Below are 23,274 nucleotides of genomic sequence, written 5' to 3' on the forward strand. Positions count from 1 at the left end.
TGCATTATTCATAATAGCCAAGACATAGAAACAACCTAAGTGTCCTTTGACAGATAAATAGATAAAATAAATATATACAAACACACACAATGGAATATTATTCAGCTGTAGAAAGAGGGAAATCTTGTCTTTTCCACATTGTGGACTAACCTGGAAGGTGTTATGCTAAATGAAATAATTCAGACAAAGAAAGACAAATACTGTATGATATCACTCATATGGGGAATCTAATAAAACCGAATTTGTAGAAACAGAGAAGAGATTGATGTTTGCCACATGCAAGGGGTTTTGGGTTGGGGAAATAGGTGAATGTGGTCAAAAGGTAGAGTTTCAGTTATAAAATAAATGAGGTTGAGGAAGTAACATACGGCATGAAGACTAAAGTTAGCAAAACTGTATTGTATATTTGAAAGTTGCTAAGAGAGTAGATTGTAAAAGTTCTCATCAAAAGAAAAAACGTGTAACTATGTGAAGTGATGGATGTTAAGTGACCTTAATGTGCTTATCTTTTTGCAGTATATACATATATCAAATCATTATGTTGTACACCTTAATCTTATACAATGTAATATGTCTATTATTGTCTCAAATTAGGGAAAAATACAAAATCTGAGCAGACAAATAACAAGTGAGAAGGTTGAATCAGTAGTCAAACCTCCCAACAAAGGAAAGCCCAGGAACAGATAGATGGTTTCACTGGTGAATTACATGAAACATTTTAAAAAGAATTAACAACAGTCCTTCTCAAACTAGTCAAAAACCTAAAAGGAACACTCTCAAACTCATTTTATGAAGCTAGCATTTCCCCAATACCAAAGCTGGATAAAGATATTACTAGATATCCTTGATGAATATAGATGTAAAAATTCTCAACAAAATACTAGCAAACCAAATTCAACAGCACATAAAAGGATCATGCATCATCATCAAGTGGGATTCATCTCTAGGATGCAGGCATGGTCTACATATGCAAATCAATAAATGTGACACACCACATTTATAGAATGAAAGATAAAAATCACATGATCACCTCAATAGATGCAGAAAAAGCATTTTACAAAATTCAACATCTTTCGTGATAAAAATTCTCAATAAATTGGGTATACAAAGAACATATCTCAATATAATCAATGCCTTTTATGACAAGCTCACCACTAATAACAATACTCAGAGGTGAAAGTTTGAAAGCTTTTCCTCTAAGTTCAGGAATAAGACAAGGATTCCAAACCTCACCACTCCTATTCAGCATAGCTCTTGAAGTCCTAGCCAGAGCAGTCAGGCAATAAAAAGCAATTAAAGTCAGAAAGTGAGAAGTCAAATTGTCTCTGTTTACAGATGATATGATTTCATACATAGAAAACTCTAAAGACTATCCCAAGAAATAATAATATTAGAATAATAGAGGAATTCAGTAATGTTTCAGGATACAAAATCAGTGTACAGAAATCAGTTGTGTTTCACTAACAACAAACATCCAAAGGAGAAATTAAGGACATGATCCCCTTTGCAATAGCACAAAATAGTAAAGTACTTAGGAATAGGTTTAACCAAGAAGGTTAAAGATCTGCACATTGAAATCTAGTAGACATTTATGAAAGAAATTGAAGAAGACACAAATAAATGGAAAGATATTCCATATTCATGGATGATAAGAATTAATATTGTGAAAATGTCCTTACTATATAAAGCCATCTGTATACTTGCTGTAATCCTTATCTCAAATTCCATGGCATTTTTCATAGAAGGAGACAAAACACTCCTAAAATTCATATGGACCCACAAAAGACCCCAATTTACCAAAGCAGTTCTGTTAAAGAAGAACAAAGCTGGGGCAATCATGCATCCCAATTTCAAACTATATTACAAAGCTATAATAATCAAAAAAGTATGGTACTAGCATAAAAAACAGCATATAGATCAATGGAACAGAATCAAGAGCCCAATTATAAACCCACACTTATGGTCAACTAATATTTGTCAGGAGGCCAAGAATATTTAGTGGGGGAAAGATAGTCTCTTTTATTAATGGTATTGGGAAAATTGAATGTTTACATGCAAAGGACTGTATTGGACTCCTATATAACACCACTCACAAAAATTAACTCAAAACTGATTAAAGACTTAAGTGTAAGACCCACATCTATAAAATTCCTAGAAGAAAACAGGGTTTTCCCTGTTTTCCCTGTACTCCTCAACATTGATCTTGGCAATGAGTTTTTGAATATGACACCTAAATCAAAAATGAGCAAGTGGGACTACATCAAACTAGAAAGCTTCTGCATAGCAAAAGACAATCAACAAAATGAAAAGGCTACCTATGCAATGGGAGAAACTTTTTTATAAACCATACACCCAAAAAAGACACACACACACGCACACACACACATACACACTGTGGAATACTATTCAACCATAAAAAGAAGGAAATCCTGCCATTTATGGAAATATGGATGGTCTTTAGGGAGTTATGCTGTGTGAAATGTCAGACAGAAAAATACAAATACAATATGTCATTTATATAAGCAATCTGAAAAAGGCAAAATTATAGAAACAGAAAGTAGGTTGCCAGGGGTTGGGGTTGGGGAAAGTGGGGTGATGTTGGTCAAAGGGCACAAGCTTCTAGTTATATGATGAATTAGTTTTGGAGATATAATGTACAGTATGGTTAATGTAGTTAACAATACGCTATTGTATACTTAAGGTAATTGTGTGAGGTGATGGATGTGCTAACTAACCTTATTGTGGTAATTATTTCACAATATATATGTATAATGAATTATCACATTGCATACCTTAAACTTACACAACATTGTATGTCAGTTACATCTCAATAAAGCTGGAAAACAATAACAAGAACAAAAACAAAACAACAAAATACTGGCTTTTAGAAAAGAAGTGGTTCCTTCCCACTGAAGTGTGAATGTCTTAATATGTTATATGATGGCTTAATATGATACTACTTCCAGAGTAATGGGATCAAGTCATCAAACAAAGGCAAACAGAGAAACTATAATGTTGAAATTTCAGACACTGACCAGCAGATGAGAAAGGTATTTGGGAGCAGCAGAGAGATCACCCTTGCATTCTGAATCATATGCTGTGTTCCTCAGCCTATTCTGTTCTGAATAGAGATAAGGATTAAAAGTGGGCACTAGGTGCTTTGAGAATCCCCTTACTACTTAATTTATACCATTTCCCTTTGATCTCCCGTCTACTCTAGGTGTCACCTCTGCTCGCTCAGTTCCTCCTTCCTACCCACCACCGCAGGACCCGTTAAACCAGGGCCAGTACCTGGTCCCTGATGGCATCGCTCAGTCGCAGGTCTTTGAGTTCACCGAACCCAAGCGCAGCCAGTCACCATTCTGGCAAAACTTCAGCAGGTTAACCCCCTTCAAAAAATAATACCAACAGGGAGGCAGATAATTTTAAAATAAAGTAAATAAAATTATATTTATAGATGGACCTTTTTTCGGAGAAGCACTGTTGAAATTTATATATATATATATATATATATATATATATATATATATATATATATATATACATATACACACACACACACACATACACACACACGCATACACAGACGCACACAGGACCTTGAGTGTACACACACACACACACATACACACACACACACACACACACACACACACACACACACGCAGAAGGACCAAAAATGTTTTCTGTTGTTTTGGGGAAGTAAAATCTGTAGTTGGTAGGAAGAAGTACCAATGAATTCCAAACACATGATCCCTTCTTAAAATGTTTTCCATTCTTACCCTGTCCCCCTCCCCTTTACTTTCAGAAAATGACATTTCTATTTGTTCCTTTTCTTGTTGAGATAATCTTTTTGCTCTCCTGTGAGTGATTCATTGACTTGTCATTATTAACATAGATGTGTTTGTATTGTTTTTTAGTTACCTGATGATACTGATGCTGATGACTTTTGAATTTAATTTGATGTGGTGGAGTTTGGGAGTTTTGAATTTCTTTTTTTCCTTTTCCTTTTCACTGGGTAAAGGGAGGATCCCCTTCCTCCACTCCCTCAACTGATCATCTGCGAATTATTTCTGCAGCCCTGCAGTTGCCCCAAATAGCCTTTTCCCTGCATCTTCTGTCCTCAGTCATGCCAGTCTGGACATGCTCTGTTGTGCCCTGTGACATAAGTGCTCAATATTTCTATTGCTTTCACTGTGTTTTAGGTGTTGTAGAGGGATCGAAACTAAACAGAAGCAAGGGAATGTCAGAGTAATGATGCTGGAGAAGACTTCTGTTCAGGGAGCATTCTGCATTTGGGCTATTTCTTCTGCTAGCACTGGGGATTCCCATGTTGCAGCACTGCTGGGTCATGCCAGTTTTGTATCTGGGGTTTTTGGGTCAGTTTTTCTCTTCTTCATGCCACTTTGGTTATGGTGTTTCTTCTAGGCTTGTCCCTCCCCTAAACTAAAAAATCTGAACTAGAAGTAAAGAGGCTGAGACTCTGCCTCCTGGAGGAGGGATTCAACTGCCTCCAGTACCAAGCAGGTTTAGAGTAGGACTCCCCACTGCAATCGGGGACCTGGTTGTACCTGCTCCCCATTGGCAGATTGTTTAGGCAGCATTGCTGGAATCTGTGAGAGGTCAAGACAGAGCCCACCTCACCAAGATCATCAACTGTATTCAAATTATTGACCTGGACAGAATCAAAGGCTGATAGTAACCTCTTATAAGAAAGAACAAAGATGGGCATGAAAGAGACAACCTCAGCCCAAGATATGTACTTACAGTTCCTAACTTATGTGAAACTTCCCCCATTGTTAGCCGATTGCATGGATAATCTTCCATGGCTCCTTCCTTCCCCTCTTCCTGTCTTCCTTCTTTCTCCTGCTCTCCCCTGCACAGGAGGGTTGCTGGTATGGGCATAGTTAAAGCACTTCTAGCACTCAAAGACTGCCCTGTTTCCAACATTCTCCCATCCCACAACATTTGAAGTAAGCAAGCGAGGAGCCTAGGGGACTTTTCCCTGTGGAGAAAGGATCTGAGGCAGAGATGCTACCCTCAGGCTCATTTTTGGTAGGCTTTACACTTAGGAAAAACTAACTTTCCACACAAAGAGACAGACTCCCTATGAGTACTCCCTATTCCTCCTCTCCACATAGCCCCTCAGATAGATAGACCTTGAACAGCAAGGAGAATGGAGTACAAAGGAGTAAGAATGGGCCCTACTATGGAGAGCCATTCTAGTGAGGAATCTGGAGATTTTGAGTCTATCCTGGACCCTGTGGGAGAAGACTTAATCATGAAAGGACTCATGGCTGCATGGGACACAGCATAGCTGGCTTGATTGCTGCTCTTACGCCTCCTGACCCAGACCAGGCCCTGCCCAGCCTGGGAATTTTTCTTCTATGGGAATCAAATTACAAGCTGTTTAAGCTCCCATTCCACCACACCCAAATGAGACTTGAGGAGTTAGCCAAGGATAAGTGTGAGCTGGGCAGAAGGCCAGGGCTCGGGACTGGCCACAACTGCTCAGCACCTGACCCAGCTACTTAAGCCCACTTGACAAGGAGCCTGGTACCCAGTGCCTAAGCTAAAGTGGCTTCCCTGGCAAACAGAATGTCTGGCTGTGTAGGCCTCCCTTGAGTGTACATTATTTTCCTACTTTCAATTCCTTCTCACTAGGCTTGGCCTTGACTTGTTTCTCCAGGGCCTGGGGGCACACCAAGTGGGGATGCATGGACAGGTCCCTGGACCTACAACTTCTCTTGGCCAAGCTCACTCACACTCCCACTTCCTGCTCCCCTGGGGCTGTGCCCAGAGCTCCAGAATCAGGGATTATCACCTCTTTCCACCCACCTCTCATCCACCCAACCCACTGGCCTCATCAGATGCCAATAATTTATGAAAACAACAAGAAATCTGTTCACCATTGCTTGGAATATTCCCCCAGTCTATGGCAGAAAAGCAGACCGGTGGCCAACAGCCCCAAGGGGAACCCCATTACCTGGGCTTAGGATCCAAGCCTATTCTGTGTTCCCATAGCGATGCTATCCACAAGAACTCTGTAAATCTCTGTTTCTGCATGGCCCAGAGATCCCCTTTCCTCAACTCAATGAGACCTGGATTTGCTCAAAAAGGCTTTGCTAATATATTCTATGGGCCCTCTTGTGGGATGGTCCTAACCCAGAAATCCACCTCCTCTTTCTCTCTCTCCCTCTTGTCCCTTCTATGTGTATATCTCTAAAGGATTTATAAGGACAGCAACAAGAGAGTTCTAACAATTCTAGTGTGAAGCCAAATAGTGATTTTTAGTGTTTTGGGGATGGGGTGGGCTGGGGTGGATGGATGGGCAACAGTGATTTTGATTACCCCTGCTGCTCTGCACTTGCCAGTTTATTATTTCATTTCTTCTATCTGACTGTTTGACCCTGTCAAACAAGTGTCAAAGTTGTGTGTTTAAAAAAAAATGTTTAACAAAAATATGATGTTGTAATGACACAAAGCCTTATGAAAATATTTATGGAGTTCAATAAAAGAAGTAAAAAGACACCTCCAGGCATAGCTCTCATGCCATTTTGTGTGTGTGTTTGTGTGTGTGTTTTACCAATTGTGAAATAAAGGGAATTTGCCTGGCAGGGACAGCTTACACCAGCCTAGTCTTGGCCTGCCAGCCCTGCTGTTCTATTGCCAGGCTTTCCATGGTCTGTCTGTGGCCTTCCATGTCTTTTCTGGAAGAGTGGGCCACAAGAATCAAGTTTGATCCTGTAACCAGGGGTGCTTCAAATGTCTTCATGGGTGGGACTATCCTTCATGTCACTTGGCTCTTTCACAAGACTTGAAGGCCCATTCCTGACCTTGCTCCTTTTCCTTGCAGCTGTAAGTCCAGCACCTGCCCTGTGTACTCTCACATGAGCTTAAAAGCTGCTTTTGGGACCTAACCAGAATCCATATCACTTAGGAATCCCCCACCTCCAGTTCTTTCCTAATGCTTCCAGTCCTGTCTCCTCAGAGGTAGACATATTCTTTATCCATCCCCCAAAGTGGATGGAGTGACCTTACTGTTTCTTTCATCATGGTGTCTCCTGCACATACATGCTCCTTGCTGCCCACAAGGCTCCCATGTGGTATCTTATGCTGCCCATTAGAGACACAATAGTTTGTATGTTCTGATACTACTTAACCTGCCTTTCTCCAGAAGAAATAAACACTGACCTTAATAAAATACTTATTCTTCACCCATCTCCCAACCCCCTTCAAATTGATCTCAGAGTTGCCTACTATCAGAGAGTTCCTGGGTGCAGCATGGGTTGAGGGGGGTTGGAAGCAAGAATATGGAATAGGTTGATACTAGCACATGAATGTATCACTCTCTATAATCTCCTTGAGAGCCCTGTATCTTAAGTTTTCTAACCTAGGCTTCCAACAGGTGACTACAGCCATAGGTCCTTTTGTCTCTAGTACCAAGAGCAAGGGGGAGGAGGCCTAAGGTCTCTGCTGTGGGCTTTGGCTTACTTCAGTGTTTCAGTCACAGAGACCACCACTCTGCTGCTTGACCCACTTAACTTTTAGACCCTTTGGGATTTCCTTATTTATGATGACCTTCTTACCCCTGGCTCCCAGAGACTTCTGTCCTGAATAGGATACAGGACTGGTGAGGTAAATCTTGCTTGCCCAGGCCTTTACCTACCAGGCCCAAGATAACAAAATGAGACCTCAGCATTCCACCAAGTCCAACCACCTGCAGGGCAACAGTTCAGCCTGACCATAGGTAGATTAGACCATCTGGGTTTGCAACACAGTTAGAGGGGGTGTTGGGAGGTAAAATTCATGTTCCCTGGAAGCACTCTATTCTGATTCCATCTCTCCCATTTCTCTCTTGAACTGTGACTTCCTTCTCCAGTAGGCCATGAGTGTCACATGGACACTGTTTTCTCATATAGTTGGGGAAGAGGAAGAAAGGAATGGTACATGGCCATAGAGTGTTCCTGTGTTCTTCAGAAGCCTCTATTACTTCTGTTTAGCTCACCAGTACATCATTTAAGGCAGATTGTTTAGGCAGGTTTATGTCCATCTCCACAACAGCCATGCTGCCAACCAGCTGAATTAGATTCAACTTGCATATCCTGAATATGTAATCTGGGCCAGGTACACAAGAAATACCAAGATGACTAAAATAAAATATCTACAGTCACTCAGAATTTAGTGAGAACATATAAGCATGGACCATAACAAGGATGGATGTGGGCCTGGAAGCACTCAAAAAATGGAGTGGTTAATTGTGATTGAGGAAGATCTTTGCAATCAGGATAAGTTTAGTTGTGCTGCAGTAACAGATTTTTCCCCAAATCTTAATGGCTTTAACATACAAGAACTTATTTCTTGCTCATACAAATCCTGCTGTGAGTCCAGGTGACTCTCTGGGGCAGCTATCACCTATGTGATAGTACACAATCTGGGCTGCTTCTGCCTTACTACAACTCCATCTCAAGACATATTTCCATAATCATCACAGCTGGAAAGAGAGCCCTAGATTGTTTCTCACTTACAGGTAAATTCTCTAGCCAGAACTGATCACATGGCTTCATCCAACTTCAAGGGAACAGAAAACTAAAAGTCCTATGAACTCAGAAGAGCAGGAGAACTAGATATGGATGAACATTAGAAATCTCTACCAAAGAAGGAAATGTTTGAACTAAGTCTCAGAAGACAGGGAAATTTCTACCATGTTAACGTTTGAGCAACTGTGAAGTTAAGGGAAACAGTTCACACAAGACAACCCTCCCTTCTGACACCAACTGAAAGTCCAGGAGTCCCAAATAACACCCTTAGCTTCGATAATCCACCAGAAAGGCTCACAGAGCAGAGTATAAGAAAGTACCAAACAGGGAGCTTCAGTTTTCCTATCCCTGTGGAGTCAGGACAATGTTACTTTTCAGCATAAATATGTGACAATATTCATGGAGTATTGCCAACCAGGAAAGCACACCCAAGCTTCTAAAGATTTTGTTGGGGCTCCATCACTGCCCCTCTGGCTGATCCCCATCTCCAGTCTTCTCAGAAGATGAGCTGATACCAGGTAACTCAGAGCCCCCACTCTAAATCACATTGTTGATGTGGCCCAAAACCCCATCCTAAATAACATTGTTAGACTATTAGTTGACCCAAGGCCCCCAGGCAAACAAAAATACTCCTATCAGACATGACATTTCAAGGGCTAAGAGATTACTTCCCAGAAGCTGAGGGCAAAGGTCAGACCTGTCTTTGGGCTAGGATAAAGTTTTTACTACACACATGTGGAAAAGGCACGGGGCAGGGACTGGGAAGAGGAATCGAGGGTATGCCAAAGTGGAGGGAATAGCACAACTAAAATCCTGGTAGATAAGGTCAGAGTCTCTGTATATGACTTTGTATTCATTTGTTTATTTTTTAATTTATTTATTTATTTTGCGGTACGTGGGCCTCTCACGGTTGTGGCCTCTCCCGTTGCGGAGCACAGGCTCCGGACGAGCAGGCTCAGCCGCCATGGCTCACGGGCCCAGCCGCTCCACGGCATGTGGGATCTTCCCGGACCAGGGCACGAACCCATGTCCCCTGCATCGGCAGGCGGACTCTCAACCACTGCGCCACCAGGGAAGCCCCATTTGTTTATTAATCCAACAAATATTTACTTGCATGCTTGAGGTGAACAAATTAGATAGTATTCCTATCTGCATGGTGCTTATGGAGTGGTAAATCATAAGTACAAATTCCTTTGTAAGTGTGTATTCCTGGGGAGAGAGATGGGAACTTCCAAGCTCTGGTAGCAAACCAACCACAAGTATAGCTTCAACGAGACACCTCCTAGCTGTCCAGCTTCCTGGTCACCAGATTCCATACCCTCTGTCTCCTGTTCAGCCTTAGCTAAGGCAGTCCACATTTATTTCCAGCCCCATACCTATAGGTATATGTACTGTCCCCATTTCATAGGTTAAACAACATGATCAACTGAAAATCCTTTTTATTATTAATAAATACTAGCTAGCACTTATGGAGCACTTGCTAATATGCTAAGCTTTGTGATAGGTTCTCACCATAATCCTAAGGGGTAGGTATAAATATTTTCCCTATTTTACTGATCAGGGTCACAGCACATGAGCTGGGCTTAAAACTCAGACTTGCCCCACCTGAGGTTCTTACAACACCATGTCATCCATTACTGCAGCAACATGGCAATAGACCAAACACTCAAGAACTGTTGAATATATATGAGAACTGAGGATAATATTGATAAGGATGCAAGCTAACATGTTGTAGCAGATGCTGTTGCTGTTCCATCTATCTCCCTTACCATTTCCTTACACACCAACCTAACTTTCAATATCCAGAACCTGTGTCTTTGTTGGAAGGCGTCCCTCAGGCTGATAGAACCCACTTTGTCCAGAATATAGCAGGCCAGAAGTACCTGGGAACTGGGAATAGCCCTTAACCAATGACTGATGGGGGAAGGGTATAAATGTCCTGGTTCCCTTGCTCCTCAGGGATGATAATTGAAAATTTTATTTGACACTTTTCCCCAGAGTTTCCCCAGGGATTAAGCTTCAGTTGCCCACTGTAGCAGCTGGTTTAATAACACACCCCATATTTCCTGCTTTCACCTCCCTGCATCACTTCCCTAATCCCCTTGTATCAGGGGATATGCTTCTTGGGGAGATTCAGCTAATACACATGAATTAGTGCTCACTGTGTATCATGTGAAGTGCTACCATTCTCACTGAAGCATTGGTGATTTTATGATTTCGGAATTGTGTCTGGCTGTATAAAACAGGAACCCTCAAAACATCCCCTTCTTGGATCAGACTCAATAAGAGGCAAATATCTAGGGGAAAAAAGAAATAGTGGCATTTCAGGCAGGACTTGAGAAAGTGACATAGCACCAGGAAGTTTTTCTTGGTACCCCAGAAATCCCATTAGGGAAATGGTGGTTTTGGAAGAGCAATGCAGTAAAATTATTTTCAAATTGCAGGTCAAGAAATCAGTTTAGTTGAACATGACCAGCATTTTAAAAAATGAAATAATAGAATGAAATGGAATAGAATAGAATAGAATAGAATAGAATAGAATAGAAAATAGAATAGAATATTGTAGATAGAAAATGTATGTAGTGTTTTGAATTTGAAAGGTATGTATACTGGGATGCAATATTAAAGGTATTAAATATTAAAGGTAGCTTGTCAATATTAAAGGTAGGTTGTCACAAAGAATGTTCCAGAAACACTGGTATGGAGCCAGACTGCCTGCGTTCAAATCATAGCTCTACTGTTAATTGGCTGTGTGACCTTGGGTAGTTACTTAACTACTCCATGCCTTAGTTTCCCTATCTGTAAAATAGGGATTCTAATAGTACTTATATATTACTGAAAATTGTTGATTACCTTTCTAGTATCCATTTATCCTTTCTTACTTGCAACTCAAACCCCAATTTTGAGGCAACAATGTGCTCAGTTAAATATTTTTCCAGCCTCTCCTGCAGCAAAAGGTAACCATGTGACCAACACCTAACTAAGGAAATGTTAGCGAAAGTCTGCTGATAGGGGGCTGGTTTCTGATAAATCTTTTGTCTCCTGATAAAGGGATGAAATACAGCTGGCACCAACACCTCTTTTCTTTTCCCTATTTTGAATGCAGATGTGATACCTTGAGATAGGGTGGCCATCTGTGACCATGAAGTAACAAGCATGAGGCTAAAGATCTATACATACTAAGGATGGTAGCAAAAAAAGATAAGAGACTGGGTCCCTGATGACATTAGTAAATTACAGAAATATTCAGCAACCACCTACCTCTGGATTATTATGTGAAGAAAAGAAACGCCAATTGAATTAGATTACAGTTAGATAAGTTTGATTTCACTTGAGGCCAAAAGCATGTCTGTTGCTCATAGGAATTTGTTATGATGATAAAATAAGTTAATACATGTAAAGCAACTACAACAGTAGTAGCTCAGTAAAATGAAGGCTGTTATTATTATTATTATTATTACACTAAATCACTGTGAGGTTCAGAGAAGGGAAAGAGTGAAGGAGGTTTTCCAGGATCATAGTTTCCTCTTCTCTAAACTGAAGGAGGGGGGTGACTCAAATTCTGCTAAATCCCTGTCCAGCTCCCTTTTCCCTGAAAGGAGAGGCAGAATGGTCTAGAGGAATCTTGAAAGTTTCACTCTGTTCTTTCTGGGTTCAGCATGTCCTCTGTGCTCACTGAGACCAGAAGCCCAACATAGCTGAGACAGGGAGCCTTTCTGGCCTCTTCTGCTGTCCTCAGTTCTGAGGACTAAAAGGAGCCCAACACAGCAAGTACTCACCTGAATTTTATACCTGCCCAGAGAGAGATTGAGGTCATTCCGTTTACCTGGTAGGGTGTACTTGTCTATAAAATGGAAACCTCTCATTGTTTTATAGGTAACCAGACACTCCCCTTCTCCCAGAGGAAACCCCTAATAGAAAGAGCTCATTCTTGTAACCCTTAGAAGTTCCTTCTTCATCTTGCTTGCTCCTATCCCTTCCCCTACCCACATACGTAGAGACACAGGTCCAGAAACCCTGTATCATAGCAATATTTAAAAACCTGGGATAAGTCAGTTCTTCTCTCACTCCAGACCTGGGTACTCCATCTGGGACAGGGTACATGGTCAGAGTAAAGGACACAAGATCATCCATGAGGAATACAGAAGAAAATATTAAAACTTCTCTATTATTTAAAAAATCAGAAGGAACTTAATCTGTCCCAATAATTAAAATGGACTGTCAGTAGCACATGCTTATAATAAATACACCTATATTGGGAAGTTGTGCTCAGAAATGTTTTACTGATGGGGTACAGGATCAAAAAAGTTTGGAAATGCTTGTCCATATTTCATTAATATTTACTGAGCACTTACCATATACACAAGCCCTATTCTAAGTGCATTACATGTATTAAATCAATTTAATCCTCACAGTAGCCCTATAAGAAAAATACCATTATTTAACTATTTTGCATATGAGGTAACTGAGGCACATATTGGTTAAGTAAATTGTCCAAAGTCATACAAGTAGTGAGTGACAGAGTTTGGACTCAAGCCCAAGCCATCTGGCTGTAGGGTTTGCACTTTTAACCACTTGGTTAAACTAAAAAGATTAGTCAGTGAAAGCCAAATTCCAAACCTCTGCTATAAAACAAATATGCTAATCTGAAATCATCATTTTTTTTCAGAGCAAGAATTTTTATTTCTGTCTGGCCATGTCCTCCTCCAAAAACTCTGGAGCCAAACTGCCTGAGTTCGAATCCCAGCTCCATCATCCACTTCCTAGCTGTGGGATCATAAACAGATGGCATCCCCTCTCTGAGCCTCATTTTCCTCACCTGTCATATGGGAATAAGAGTAGTTAGTAATTACTTTGCACAAGTGTTATAAGGAGTAAATCAGTTTACAGCTAACATGGAAAATACCACAATGCCTAAGACATAGTAAACACTCAAATTGTTAAAAGTGGGGCCTTACAGTTTCTCAAAAAGTTTGACATGCAGTTACCATATCAACACCAATTCCATTCCTAGCGATATACCCAAAAGAAATGAAAACTTGTCTACACAAAACCTTGTACATAAATGTTCATAGAAGCTTTATTCATAATTGCCAAAGGTGGAAATAACCAAATGTCCATCAAGTGATGGATAGATAAAATGTGTTATATCTCTATAACAGAATATTATTCAACCATAAAAAGAAATGAAATACTGATATGATACTGATACTACAATGGATGAAACATTATGCTATGTGAAAGAAGCCAAACTCAAAAGGCTTTTTTATGGTTCCATTTATATGAAATATCAAAAATAAGCAAATCCATAGAGACAGAAAGTGAATTACTGGCTGCCAAGGGCTGGGAAGTAGACGGGAGTGACTGCTAATGGATTTCCTTTGGGGTAATAAAAATTATCTAAAATTGATTGTGTTAGTGATTACATAATTCTGTGAATATACTAAAAGCACTGAATTGTATACTTTTTAAAGTTTGAAATTTATGTTATGTGAATTATATCACAATAAAGCTGTTACAGATAAAAAGAAGGTGGCCTTAATGCAACACTTTCCTCCTCCTATGCTATTGAAGAATTCCACAACACAGCTCTCCAAATTTGCCTCAAGGAGAAACCCTTGTTCCACTGCCCCCAACCCCATGCCTATATGAAAGAATTTTCTCAAATAAATGACAGTGACCTTCCTCTTTCCTCTGCCTGGCTTCCAGCCTTCTCTCCATCAACCCTCTGTTGTCTTCCTTGCCAGCAGGCGTCAGAAAACAAATTGATGGATCCATGCATTATCCTTTGTATATACATTTGGTCTTTTCTAATTAAGTCAATTTAAAAAATGATTATGGCATTTTATAGTGTCCTTTTAAGGTAAAGAATATTTGGCAGATTTCTGTCAAAAAATATGGCAGTTATATATCATGAATTTTTTCCTATTATAGTTACTTCATCTCATTTCCTACCAAAACTCCACAAGAAAAAAACAAAAACAAAAACTGCTAAGTTTTTCAGTGTGGGAATAGCATTCACGTTGCAAAGTCCGTTTACTGGTTCATGTGATCTATGCATTCACCTCAGAGGCTCTGATTGTTCACACAAAGCAAACTCAAATATCTGGAAAAGTGGATCCATTGTGAAAATTCATCACGGCCTTCTCTGAGTGGTTTTAGGTTAGCTGATCAGGAGAAGTCCTGCTCTGATGAAGTTATTCAAATCTTCATGTTGTCACTATGGGAAAAACAGCTCCCTCAAAATGTTTTGTTTTGTGAAGAGAACAGATGCCTTGAACATGATATTCACTTCCTTTGGAAGAATACCACATTTTGATAAGTGGAGGTATTGTTTTTCTGAAGAACCTACTGCTGTCATATTAATTAAAAGTGATTCAACCAGTGCATAGAGAGATTTTAGTGTCATGGTTAATTTACAAAACAGTGAACACAACAGATTGAGTGCTGAGTTAGTAACCTGTGAACTTTGGGTTTCTTTAATATGCTTTTTACTTGTTTGGAAGCAAAAGATGGACTTTTAAGAATAATGAAGAATATAAATCTGCTGATTGAATGTAAAATAGAGGATTGTCATCCACAAAGTCCCACATCATGTCTATATTTTTTAGGCTGATACATTTTTATCAGGTATGTCTAGTATTTGAGTTGAATCCATTTGGCAAATGGGGTCTTTCCACTATTTCTCTTAGAGTCACAGATCCTCTATTCCTGGAGGTAGAGGCTTTGGCTGGCCTCAGTCACTGGGGAGGATGTCAGCCCGTCAAGTGGGAATCCAGGAGCTAATGGTAATATATTTACATACAGGTGAGCTGGGATATTTTAATATTCAGTTTAGCAAAATGATTAAGTTTGTGACTCTGGGCTCACAGAGACCTGGGTTCTAACTCTGGCTGTGCGAGTTGCTACCTGAGTAGGCTACTTAACCTCATGGTACCTTAGTTTCATCAAAATGGAGATAATAACCTTAGCTACCTTCCAGGATAACTAAGAGGAAGTAATTAGAAAATTCATCTCAAGTTCCTAGCACAGTACCTGGCATATAAGAAAGGTAAAGAAGAGAAACTGTTGTCATAATTACTGTTATTGCTATTGATACTACTACTTACTGAGGAAACCAAGGCATAGGAATTTGTCTACACTTGGATCAGAGTGTCCAAGGAGAATCAATGTCACCCTGGGGTCAGGTATGGTGATGACAATGGAAATTGAAATAAACATGCCCTGGAAGTAAAGTAAAACGGGGTGGGTAGATTTGGGCCACTTCATAAGCAGCCATTTCCCTGCCAAGGCCTGCAATTAAAGATTCTGAGTTGATTTTTATGAAGGGAAGTGGCTTTCTCCTATAACCTTCTCCATTTGTATCTGCTCTCAGGTTTTTTGTTTTTTTTGTTGTTGTTGTTTTCCTGAAAATGGCTCAGAACGGGAACTAGCCACATTGTTTTTTCTATTGGAACAAATCAGGCCTCAAATAGTAGGTGGGAGAAGAGACTTCAATTACTATGAAATCAAAAGTAGGACTTCTGCTCTGAGATGACAAACTGATCCCATACATTCTTCTCTCCTACCCTTCACAGATCTCACTGAAATGACAAAAACAGTGTAAAATTTAAAATAGTCTATAGCAGTGCTGGACAACAAGGAAGGGTACAAAGAACAAACCAGGAAGTTTGAGGATTTTTTGGAAGACAGTAGGCATATGGGATTGGATTGATGGACAAATCATACAAAGCTGAGATATGGGGAAACCAATGTGGGTGAAGTGAGACCTTCCTGGAAAATGGTTAGACTGATCTGCCCTACAGAACTCACCTTTCTCTCAAATTCCAACAGGATCTAGGCACAATAAGGGGCTATAAGGCTGTTGGTGTGCTAATGCCCCATTGGGTGAATAATGAGTGGTTGCTGCAGTCACCTCCATGTTGTAGCTACTGAGGACCTCCTTGGTGCATTTAGTAGAGAAGCCTCTAAATATCAGGGTCAGGGTCCAAGGCCATTGTCCTAGAATCTTGTTAATAAAAGGGTGATCTGTGGACCAGCAGCAACAATGTCATCTGGAAGATTGTTAGAAATGCAGAATCTCAAGGATCATCTCAAGACCTACTGAATCAGAACCTGCATATTAACAAGTCACTCAGGAGATTCATGTGAATGTTAAAGTTGAGCGCTGCTCTGGGTGACTTTTGGCCCCCTCAACAAGTGCAGAGGTGGAAAAACAATGGGTCATTGCAAATGTGAAATTCTCTGTCCTCCTGTAGACTTGGCTCCAGTCTGCTTTTCCATGAGCCTGCCATCAGCCCCTTCTTCCAAGGGACCCATGAGAATAGATGTTCTTCTGTGCCCCTGGTAACACATGCCTCTGACCTTGGACTGACTGTCATTCCTGAAGTAGTCCTGTGACCCACCTCTAGCCATGCTCTACTGTAGTCCTAAGGAAGGCCTGCCCACCTAGAGACCCACCAGGAGAACAATAAGGGACCCAGTGGAAGCCAAACCCTTAAACACCCTTGGTAACAGACCTACCAAATGCAGACCTGACTGTGGAACCAGCAGCATCCATGGGACATAGCTGCCAACATGTGAAGGGTGGTTGCTGTAAGCTCCACTCACTTCTCTGTCACAGTCTTATCTACAGTGGTCAAGCCCTGAAAATTTTACTGCCACCCCATGAGGTTAGACATGAGTGGGCCTCCTAGGAAGTGACCCACAATGCTGGGAAAGCTCTATGTCCACTTTGGGCTCTTTATTTCCCACTGGAGAAACCCATAGGCTCAGTAGAGCCCTCTTGGTATGTTTCTGTGCTGGCCTGGGGTTTGGGGGAGGTGATGTGGTCAGAGTGTAGCCACCCCTCTTACCCTTCCAAAGCAGTCCTTCTCAGTCTCTGTGGTCCTGGGGTTTCCTCAGCCTCACCCCTGGGTTCCAGGATTTTCACTCTTGTGCCTTTTCGATGGATAGTTGCTAGTTGGTCTTCCCATGAGGGAAACTATGTCACCATCTTGATCTGTACAAATTTTATTTGTAATACATCAAAAAAGCTGGGAGGGAGTCAAAATATCAAACTTCTGGTCCCAGTTCCTCATATAAGTAGCTTAGAGATCACCACTCTATCCTATCAACAAGTAAAAAGCTGAACAGACTGAAAAATCAACAACTCTTCTTGGATCTATTAGAATGGGAGAGCACTGGGCAAGCTGCTTGTACCCAAGACTGGAGGCACATACAGGGAGTCATGATTTGCCTGAGCAGAGACTCATGAGCAGAATCCACTTGGGAACCAATTACCTGAACTGTAATTGATGAATCGCTGGAAGCTCAGTGTGGACAACTCTGAAATTGAAAACTCAATTGGGACAAAATCAGACGGGGTCCTTTACAATACTGTGAGATTTAACTCCAGTAACTCAACAAAGTTCTAACAGTAAATATTGGAGAAAAATATAATCTTGCTTATAGTAGGGGACAGGAAAAATGAATCATTTTGAAATATGCCAGAACAATCTGTTCTTCTAAAAAAAAGCCTGCCACCAGAGCAAATTAGTTAATGAGAATCTAACCTGCTGGGGTATTATCAGAACTTAACTGATCTGGGAGAAGGGAAATACCCAACTATAGCTGAATCTAGCTTTCCACATGAAATAAGGAAAATACCCAATTCCAGTCCATTCTAAGCCATTCTCACTCAACTAAGGGGAAGTAAAAAACCTGAGAAACATTTGTGAATTTAACAGTCTAAAAGCATAGGCATAGGCTCACTAAAAAACTAATATGTAATTTTAGGACTACAGAATACTTTCCCTACCCCCACACCTTACACCACTTTACTAAAGGCCTATTTACATTTTACCCAGTTCTTTTTACCCAGTACAAGTCTGGCTATTAAGGAAAAAATTATAAGATGTACCAAGGCAAACATTTCTCCCCTGCAAACACACACGCAAAAGCATCAGGACAGGTCATAGCAGGAATGTTGGAATTAGTCTGGGAATTTAAAACAACAATGATAAATATGCTCAGTGCTCTAGTGGTAAAGTATACTGCATGTAAGAGTAGATAGTAAATGTAAGCAAAGAGATGAAAATCCTACGACAGAACCAAAACAGACATGCTAGAGTTTAAAAATAAATAAATAAAACACTACAAACAAAATGAAGAATGGCTTTGATGAGCTCACTAGTAGACTGGATACAACTGAATAAAGGATCTCTGAGGTGGAAAATAATGCAATAGAATCCTCAAAAACTGAAAAGCAAAGAGAACAAAGACTGAAAAGAAAAGAACATTTAGGACTATGGGAAAACTAAAAAAAAAAAAAAAAATGTAACATTCGTGTAATGGGAATATCAGAAAGAGAAGAAAGAAAGAAAGAAAAGAAATATTTGAAACAATAATGAATGAAAAATTCCTTAATATCAGACAACAAATTACAGACTCAGGAAGCTCAGAGGACACAAATTAAGATAAATGCCACAAAACTGCACTGAGCCATACCATTTTGAAATTACAGAAAATCAAAGATAAAGAAAAATCCTGAAGGAAGCTACAGGAAAAACAACACTTCAACTATAAATGTAAAAGATTAGAATCACATCCAAATTCTCAGAGGCTATATAAGCAAAAAGAGAATGGAGAGAAATACTTAGTGTTGAGAGAGAGAAAGAAAGAAACTGTCAAGCTAGAATTCTCTACCCTGAGAAATTATCATTCAAAAGTGAAGGAGAAATAAAGACTTTTTCAGACATATAAAAAATTGAGGGAATTTGTTGCCAGTAGAGATGACTTGCAAAATAATGTTAAAATAAGTTCTTTACAGAGAAGAAAAAAATATATAGGTCAGAAACTTGGATCTACATGAAGTAAAGAAGGGAATCAAAGAAGGAATAAGTGAAGGTAAAATAAAAATTTTATTTTTCTTACTCTTAATTTATCTAACAGAAGCAGTTTGTTGAAAAAAATAATATATTTGATTATGTGTTCTTGTGCATGTTTATAATAAGTGAAACAAATGACAGCAATGGTACAAGGAAAAAGAGGGAGGAATTAGAATTATTTTGGTGTTGTAAGGTACACACACTACCCATGAGGTGGTAATAGTGTTATTTGAACTTGGATTAGGTGTGATGTATAATGCAGATTCTATGGTAATCACTAAGAAAAGTTAAAAAAATAAGTACAACTTATACACTAAGAAAGTAGAAAAATGGAATCATATTAAATGGTGAGTTTAAAACCGTAAGATGAAGAAAAGGAGGGGAAAACAAACATAGGTTCAAACTATAAAGGCAACAATTAGAAAACAGTAAAGAATATTAAAGAATTAATCCAACTATATCAATAACCTTTTTGAACATCAATCGTTTAAGTACACCAATGAAGAGATCAAGATGGCAGAGTAGGAGAATGCTGGGCTCACCTCCCTCATGAAAACATCAAAAGTGCAACTACATGTAAAACAACTCTCACTGAAGTCAACCTGGGGACTAGCAGACCAGCTCTTCTACAACCAAGACTATAATGAAAGATCCACACGGAGTCTGATGGGAAGGGTAAAGAAGCAATCTGGTCAAGACCTGCACTCCTCACAGAGGACACAGAAGAGGAGGAGGATATCACAGGCTTGGGGATTCTCCCTGGAGAGCAAGAGGTTCAAGCCACATATTGGGCACCTCAGCCCTGAGATGCGCTGATGAGAAATATGAGCCCCCTTAGCTGGTGTGAAAACCAGTGGGGCTTACCAGAGGTCTGTAAGAAAGCTAACTTCCACCCTGAAAGAACACAGAGACTTGCTTACTCTCAGCCATAACATGGGGGCAGCAAATGGAAAACTGCCTGGGGCTCTGGCTAGTATGCCAGAACCTCCCAGCACACCCGCTCTGACTGCACCAGCCTCTTGCTCCAGGCCCTCTTGCTCTGGTGCTGCTCCCCACTAAGGCAGTGGCTTCCATTGCCAATGAGACAGTGCACATATGGATGGAATATAGCTGGCTTGGACACTGACCAGGGTGGAAGCAGCCATTGCCAGTACTCACATTGGTGCACACACTTGGAAGGGAGCAAGGCAAGCTAAAGGGTGGAGACCACAACTGCCAGATCACACAACCCTGCACACTATCAGAAGGGAGTGAGACTAGATCCAGGTTGGAGACTTCCATATTCAGAGCACGCATCCCTGTGTACATATGGGAGAGGGTGGGGCCAGCTCAGTGAAATAGCAACAACCTCTCCAGCCCTGACCCAGTCTCTAACCAAGGCAAAAACACCTGGAAAAAAGTGAAACCAGCACAGGTGCAGCCCCAAGCCCTCAGGCCTCAGCAATATCACAAAATAAAGAGGAGACTGCCATTCAGCCAGGAGAAACTACAATTCCTTAAGGCTCTTGCTCCAGCCCCATGGACCAAGACCACACTACTGATGGGGTGTGAATGATGGTTAATTATCACAGAAGAAAGATTGGTTTGCATCTGGCTCTGGCACTAACATCTCCATCTCCAGCCCTTCCTCCTACTAAGACAGTGTCTGTCAACACACCCTGGAGGAAGACATGGTCCATGCTCACATGCAGACTGCATAGGGATGCTCCTACACAAGGACATATTCAAGAGTGGGATGGATAGGTAACTGCTTCACCTAATTTCATAGAGATAGAGAAAATTAAACAAAATGAGAAGACAAAGAAATATGTTTCAAGTTAAGGGACAAGAAAAGAACTGAAAAAGAAAAAAAAACTTAATAAAACAGAAATAAATAAGTTGACTGATAAAGACTTCAAAGCAATGGTACTAAGAATGCCAACTGAACTAGGGAAAAGAATAGATAATCTCAGTGAGAATTTTAACAAAGATCTAGAAAATATAAAAAAGAACCAGTCAGAGCTGAAGAATACAATAACTGAAAAGAAAAAATACACCAGATTGATAGCAGCAGATTAGGTGATAAACAAGAAAGCATAAGTGATCTGGAAGATACAATGAGGTAAATCACACAATCTGAACAGCAAAAAAGGAAAACGAATTATTTAAAAAATTAGAATAGTTTAAGGAAATCTGGGACAATATCAAGCATACTAACATTGCACTATAGGGGTCCCAGAAGGAGAAGAGAAGGAGAAAAGAGTAGAAAATGTGTTTGAAGAAATTATGGCTGAAAACTTCCTGAACCTGAAGAAGGAAACAAATATCCAGAAATAGGAAGCACAGAAAGTTGTAAACAAGATGAACCCAAAGAGACCCACACCAAGATATATCATAAAAAAAATGGCAAAAGTTAAAGAGAGAATTTTAAAGACAGCAAGAGAAAAAAAAATGTCACATACAAGAAAAAAAACCCATAAGGCTATCAGCTGATTTTTCAGCAGAAAACTTTGCAAGCCAGGAGGAACTGGCATGTTTTATTTAAAGCACTGAAAGGGAAAAAAATTAAACTTAGGATACTCTACACAGAAAGATTACCATTCAGTTGAAGGAGAGATTAAAAAAAAAAAACTCAGACCACCAAAACTTAAGAGTTCATCCATACTAAAGCAACCTTACATGAAGTGTTAAAGGGTCTTCTTTAAGTGGAAAGTGCTACAACAAGCAATAAGAAATAACAGGTAAAACTGTAGCAAAAATCCCACTGGTAAAAGCAAATACATAGAAAAGGCTGTGAATCAACCACTTAAATAAGATCATACGAAGGTTAAAAGACAAAAATTTTAAAATCAACTATAACTAAAATAAACACTTAAGGGGTAGACATAAAGATGTAAAGTATAACATAAAAACCACAAAAGTTGGGGGGGTAAAAAAATAGAGCTTTTAGAATGTGTTTGAACTTAAATGACTATAAATTTAAAAGAGTAGATATAGCTTTAGGTCAACATATATGAACTTTATGGTAACCACAAATCAAAAACCTACAATATCCAAAAATGGGCAGAAGACCTAAATCAACATTTCTCCAAAGACATACAGGATGCCAACAAACACATGAAAGAATGCTCAAAATCATTAATCATTAGAGAAATGCAAATCAAAACTACAATGAGATATCATCTCACACCAGTCAGAATGGCCATCATCAAAAAATCTAGAAACAATAAATGCTGGAGAGGATGTGGACAAAAGGGAACACTCTTGCACTGCTGGTGGGAATGTGAATTGGTACAGCCACTATGGAGAACAGTATGGAGGTTCCTTAAAAAACTACAAATAGAACTACCATATGACCCAGCAATCCCACTACTGGGCAGATACCTTGAGAAAACCATAATTCAAAAAGAGTCATGTATGAAAATGTTCATTGCAGCTTTATTTACAATAGCCCGGAGACGGAAACAACCTAAGTGTCCATCATCAGATGAATGGATAAAGAAGATGTGGCACATATATACAATGGAATAAAAAGAAACAAAATTGAGCTATTTGTAATGAGGTGGATAGACCTAGAATCTGTCATACAGAGTGAAGTATGTCAGAAAGAGAAAGACAAATACCATATGCTAACACATATATATGGAATTTAAGAAAAAAATGTCATGAAGAACCTAAGGGTAAGACAGGAATAAAGACACAGACCTACTAGAGAATGGACTTGAGGATATGGGGAGGGGGAAGGGTAAGCTGTGACAAAGCAAGAGACAGGGTCATGGACACATATACACTACCAAACGTAAGGTAGATAGCTAGTGGGAAGCAGCCACATAGCACAGGGAGATCAGCTCCGTGCTTTGTGACCGCCTGCAGGGGTGGGATAGGGA

The 23,274-nt window shown here is 39.9% G+C and overlaps 1 protein-coding gene across 8 annotated transcripts in view; it reads left to right on the plus strand.

The window, feature by feature from the left end:
- The window catches only part of ARHGEF9 (Cdc42 guanine nucleotide exchange factor 9), a 205,757-nt gene extending 191,795 nt beyond the window's left edge, over nucleotides 1–13,962 (plus strand). For 6 of the 8 annotated variants that reach the window (XM_060001609.1, XM_060001608.1, XM_060001614.1 and 3 more), the window contains one exon: nucleotides 3,221–3,519. In XM_060001609.1, the coding sequence (XP_059857592.1) occupies nucleotides 3,221–3,402 (182 nt within the window). In that variant the 3' untranslated portion in view covers nucleotides 3,403–3,519. Of the gene's footprint in view, nucleotides 1–3,220; nucleotides 3,520–4,205; nucleotides 6,532–13,209 lie in introns of those variants that run through there. The other 2 variants (XM_060001611.1, XM_060001612.1) reach the window with 2 other exon arrangements.
- Nucleotides 13,963–23,274: the final 9,312 nt, after the last annotated feature.

This window comes from Delphinus delphis, chromosome X (assembly GCF_949987515.2).
Source record: "Delphinus delphis chromosome X, mDelDel1.2, whole genome shotgun sequence".
In the NCBI taxonomy this organism is placed as follows: Eukaryota; Metazoa; Chordata; class Mammalia; order Artiodactyla; family Delphinidae; genus Delphinus; species Delphinus delphis.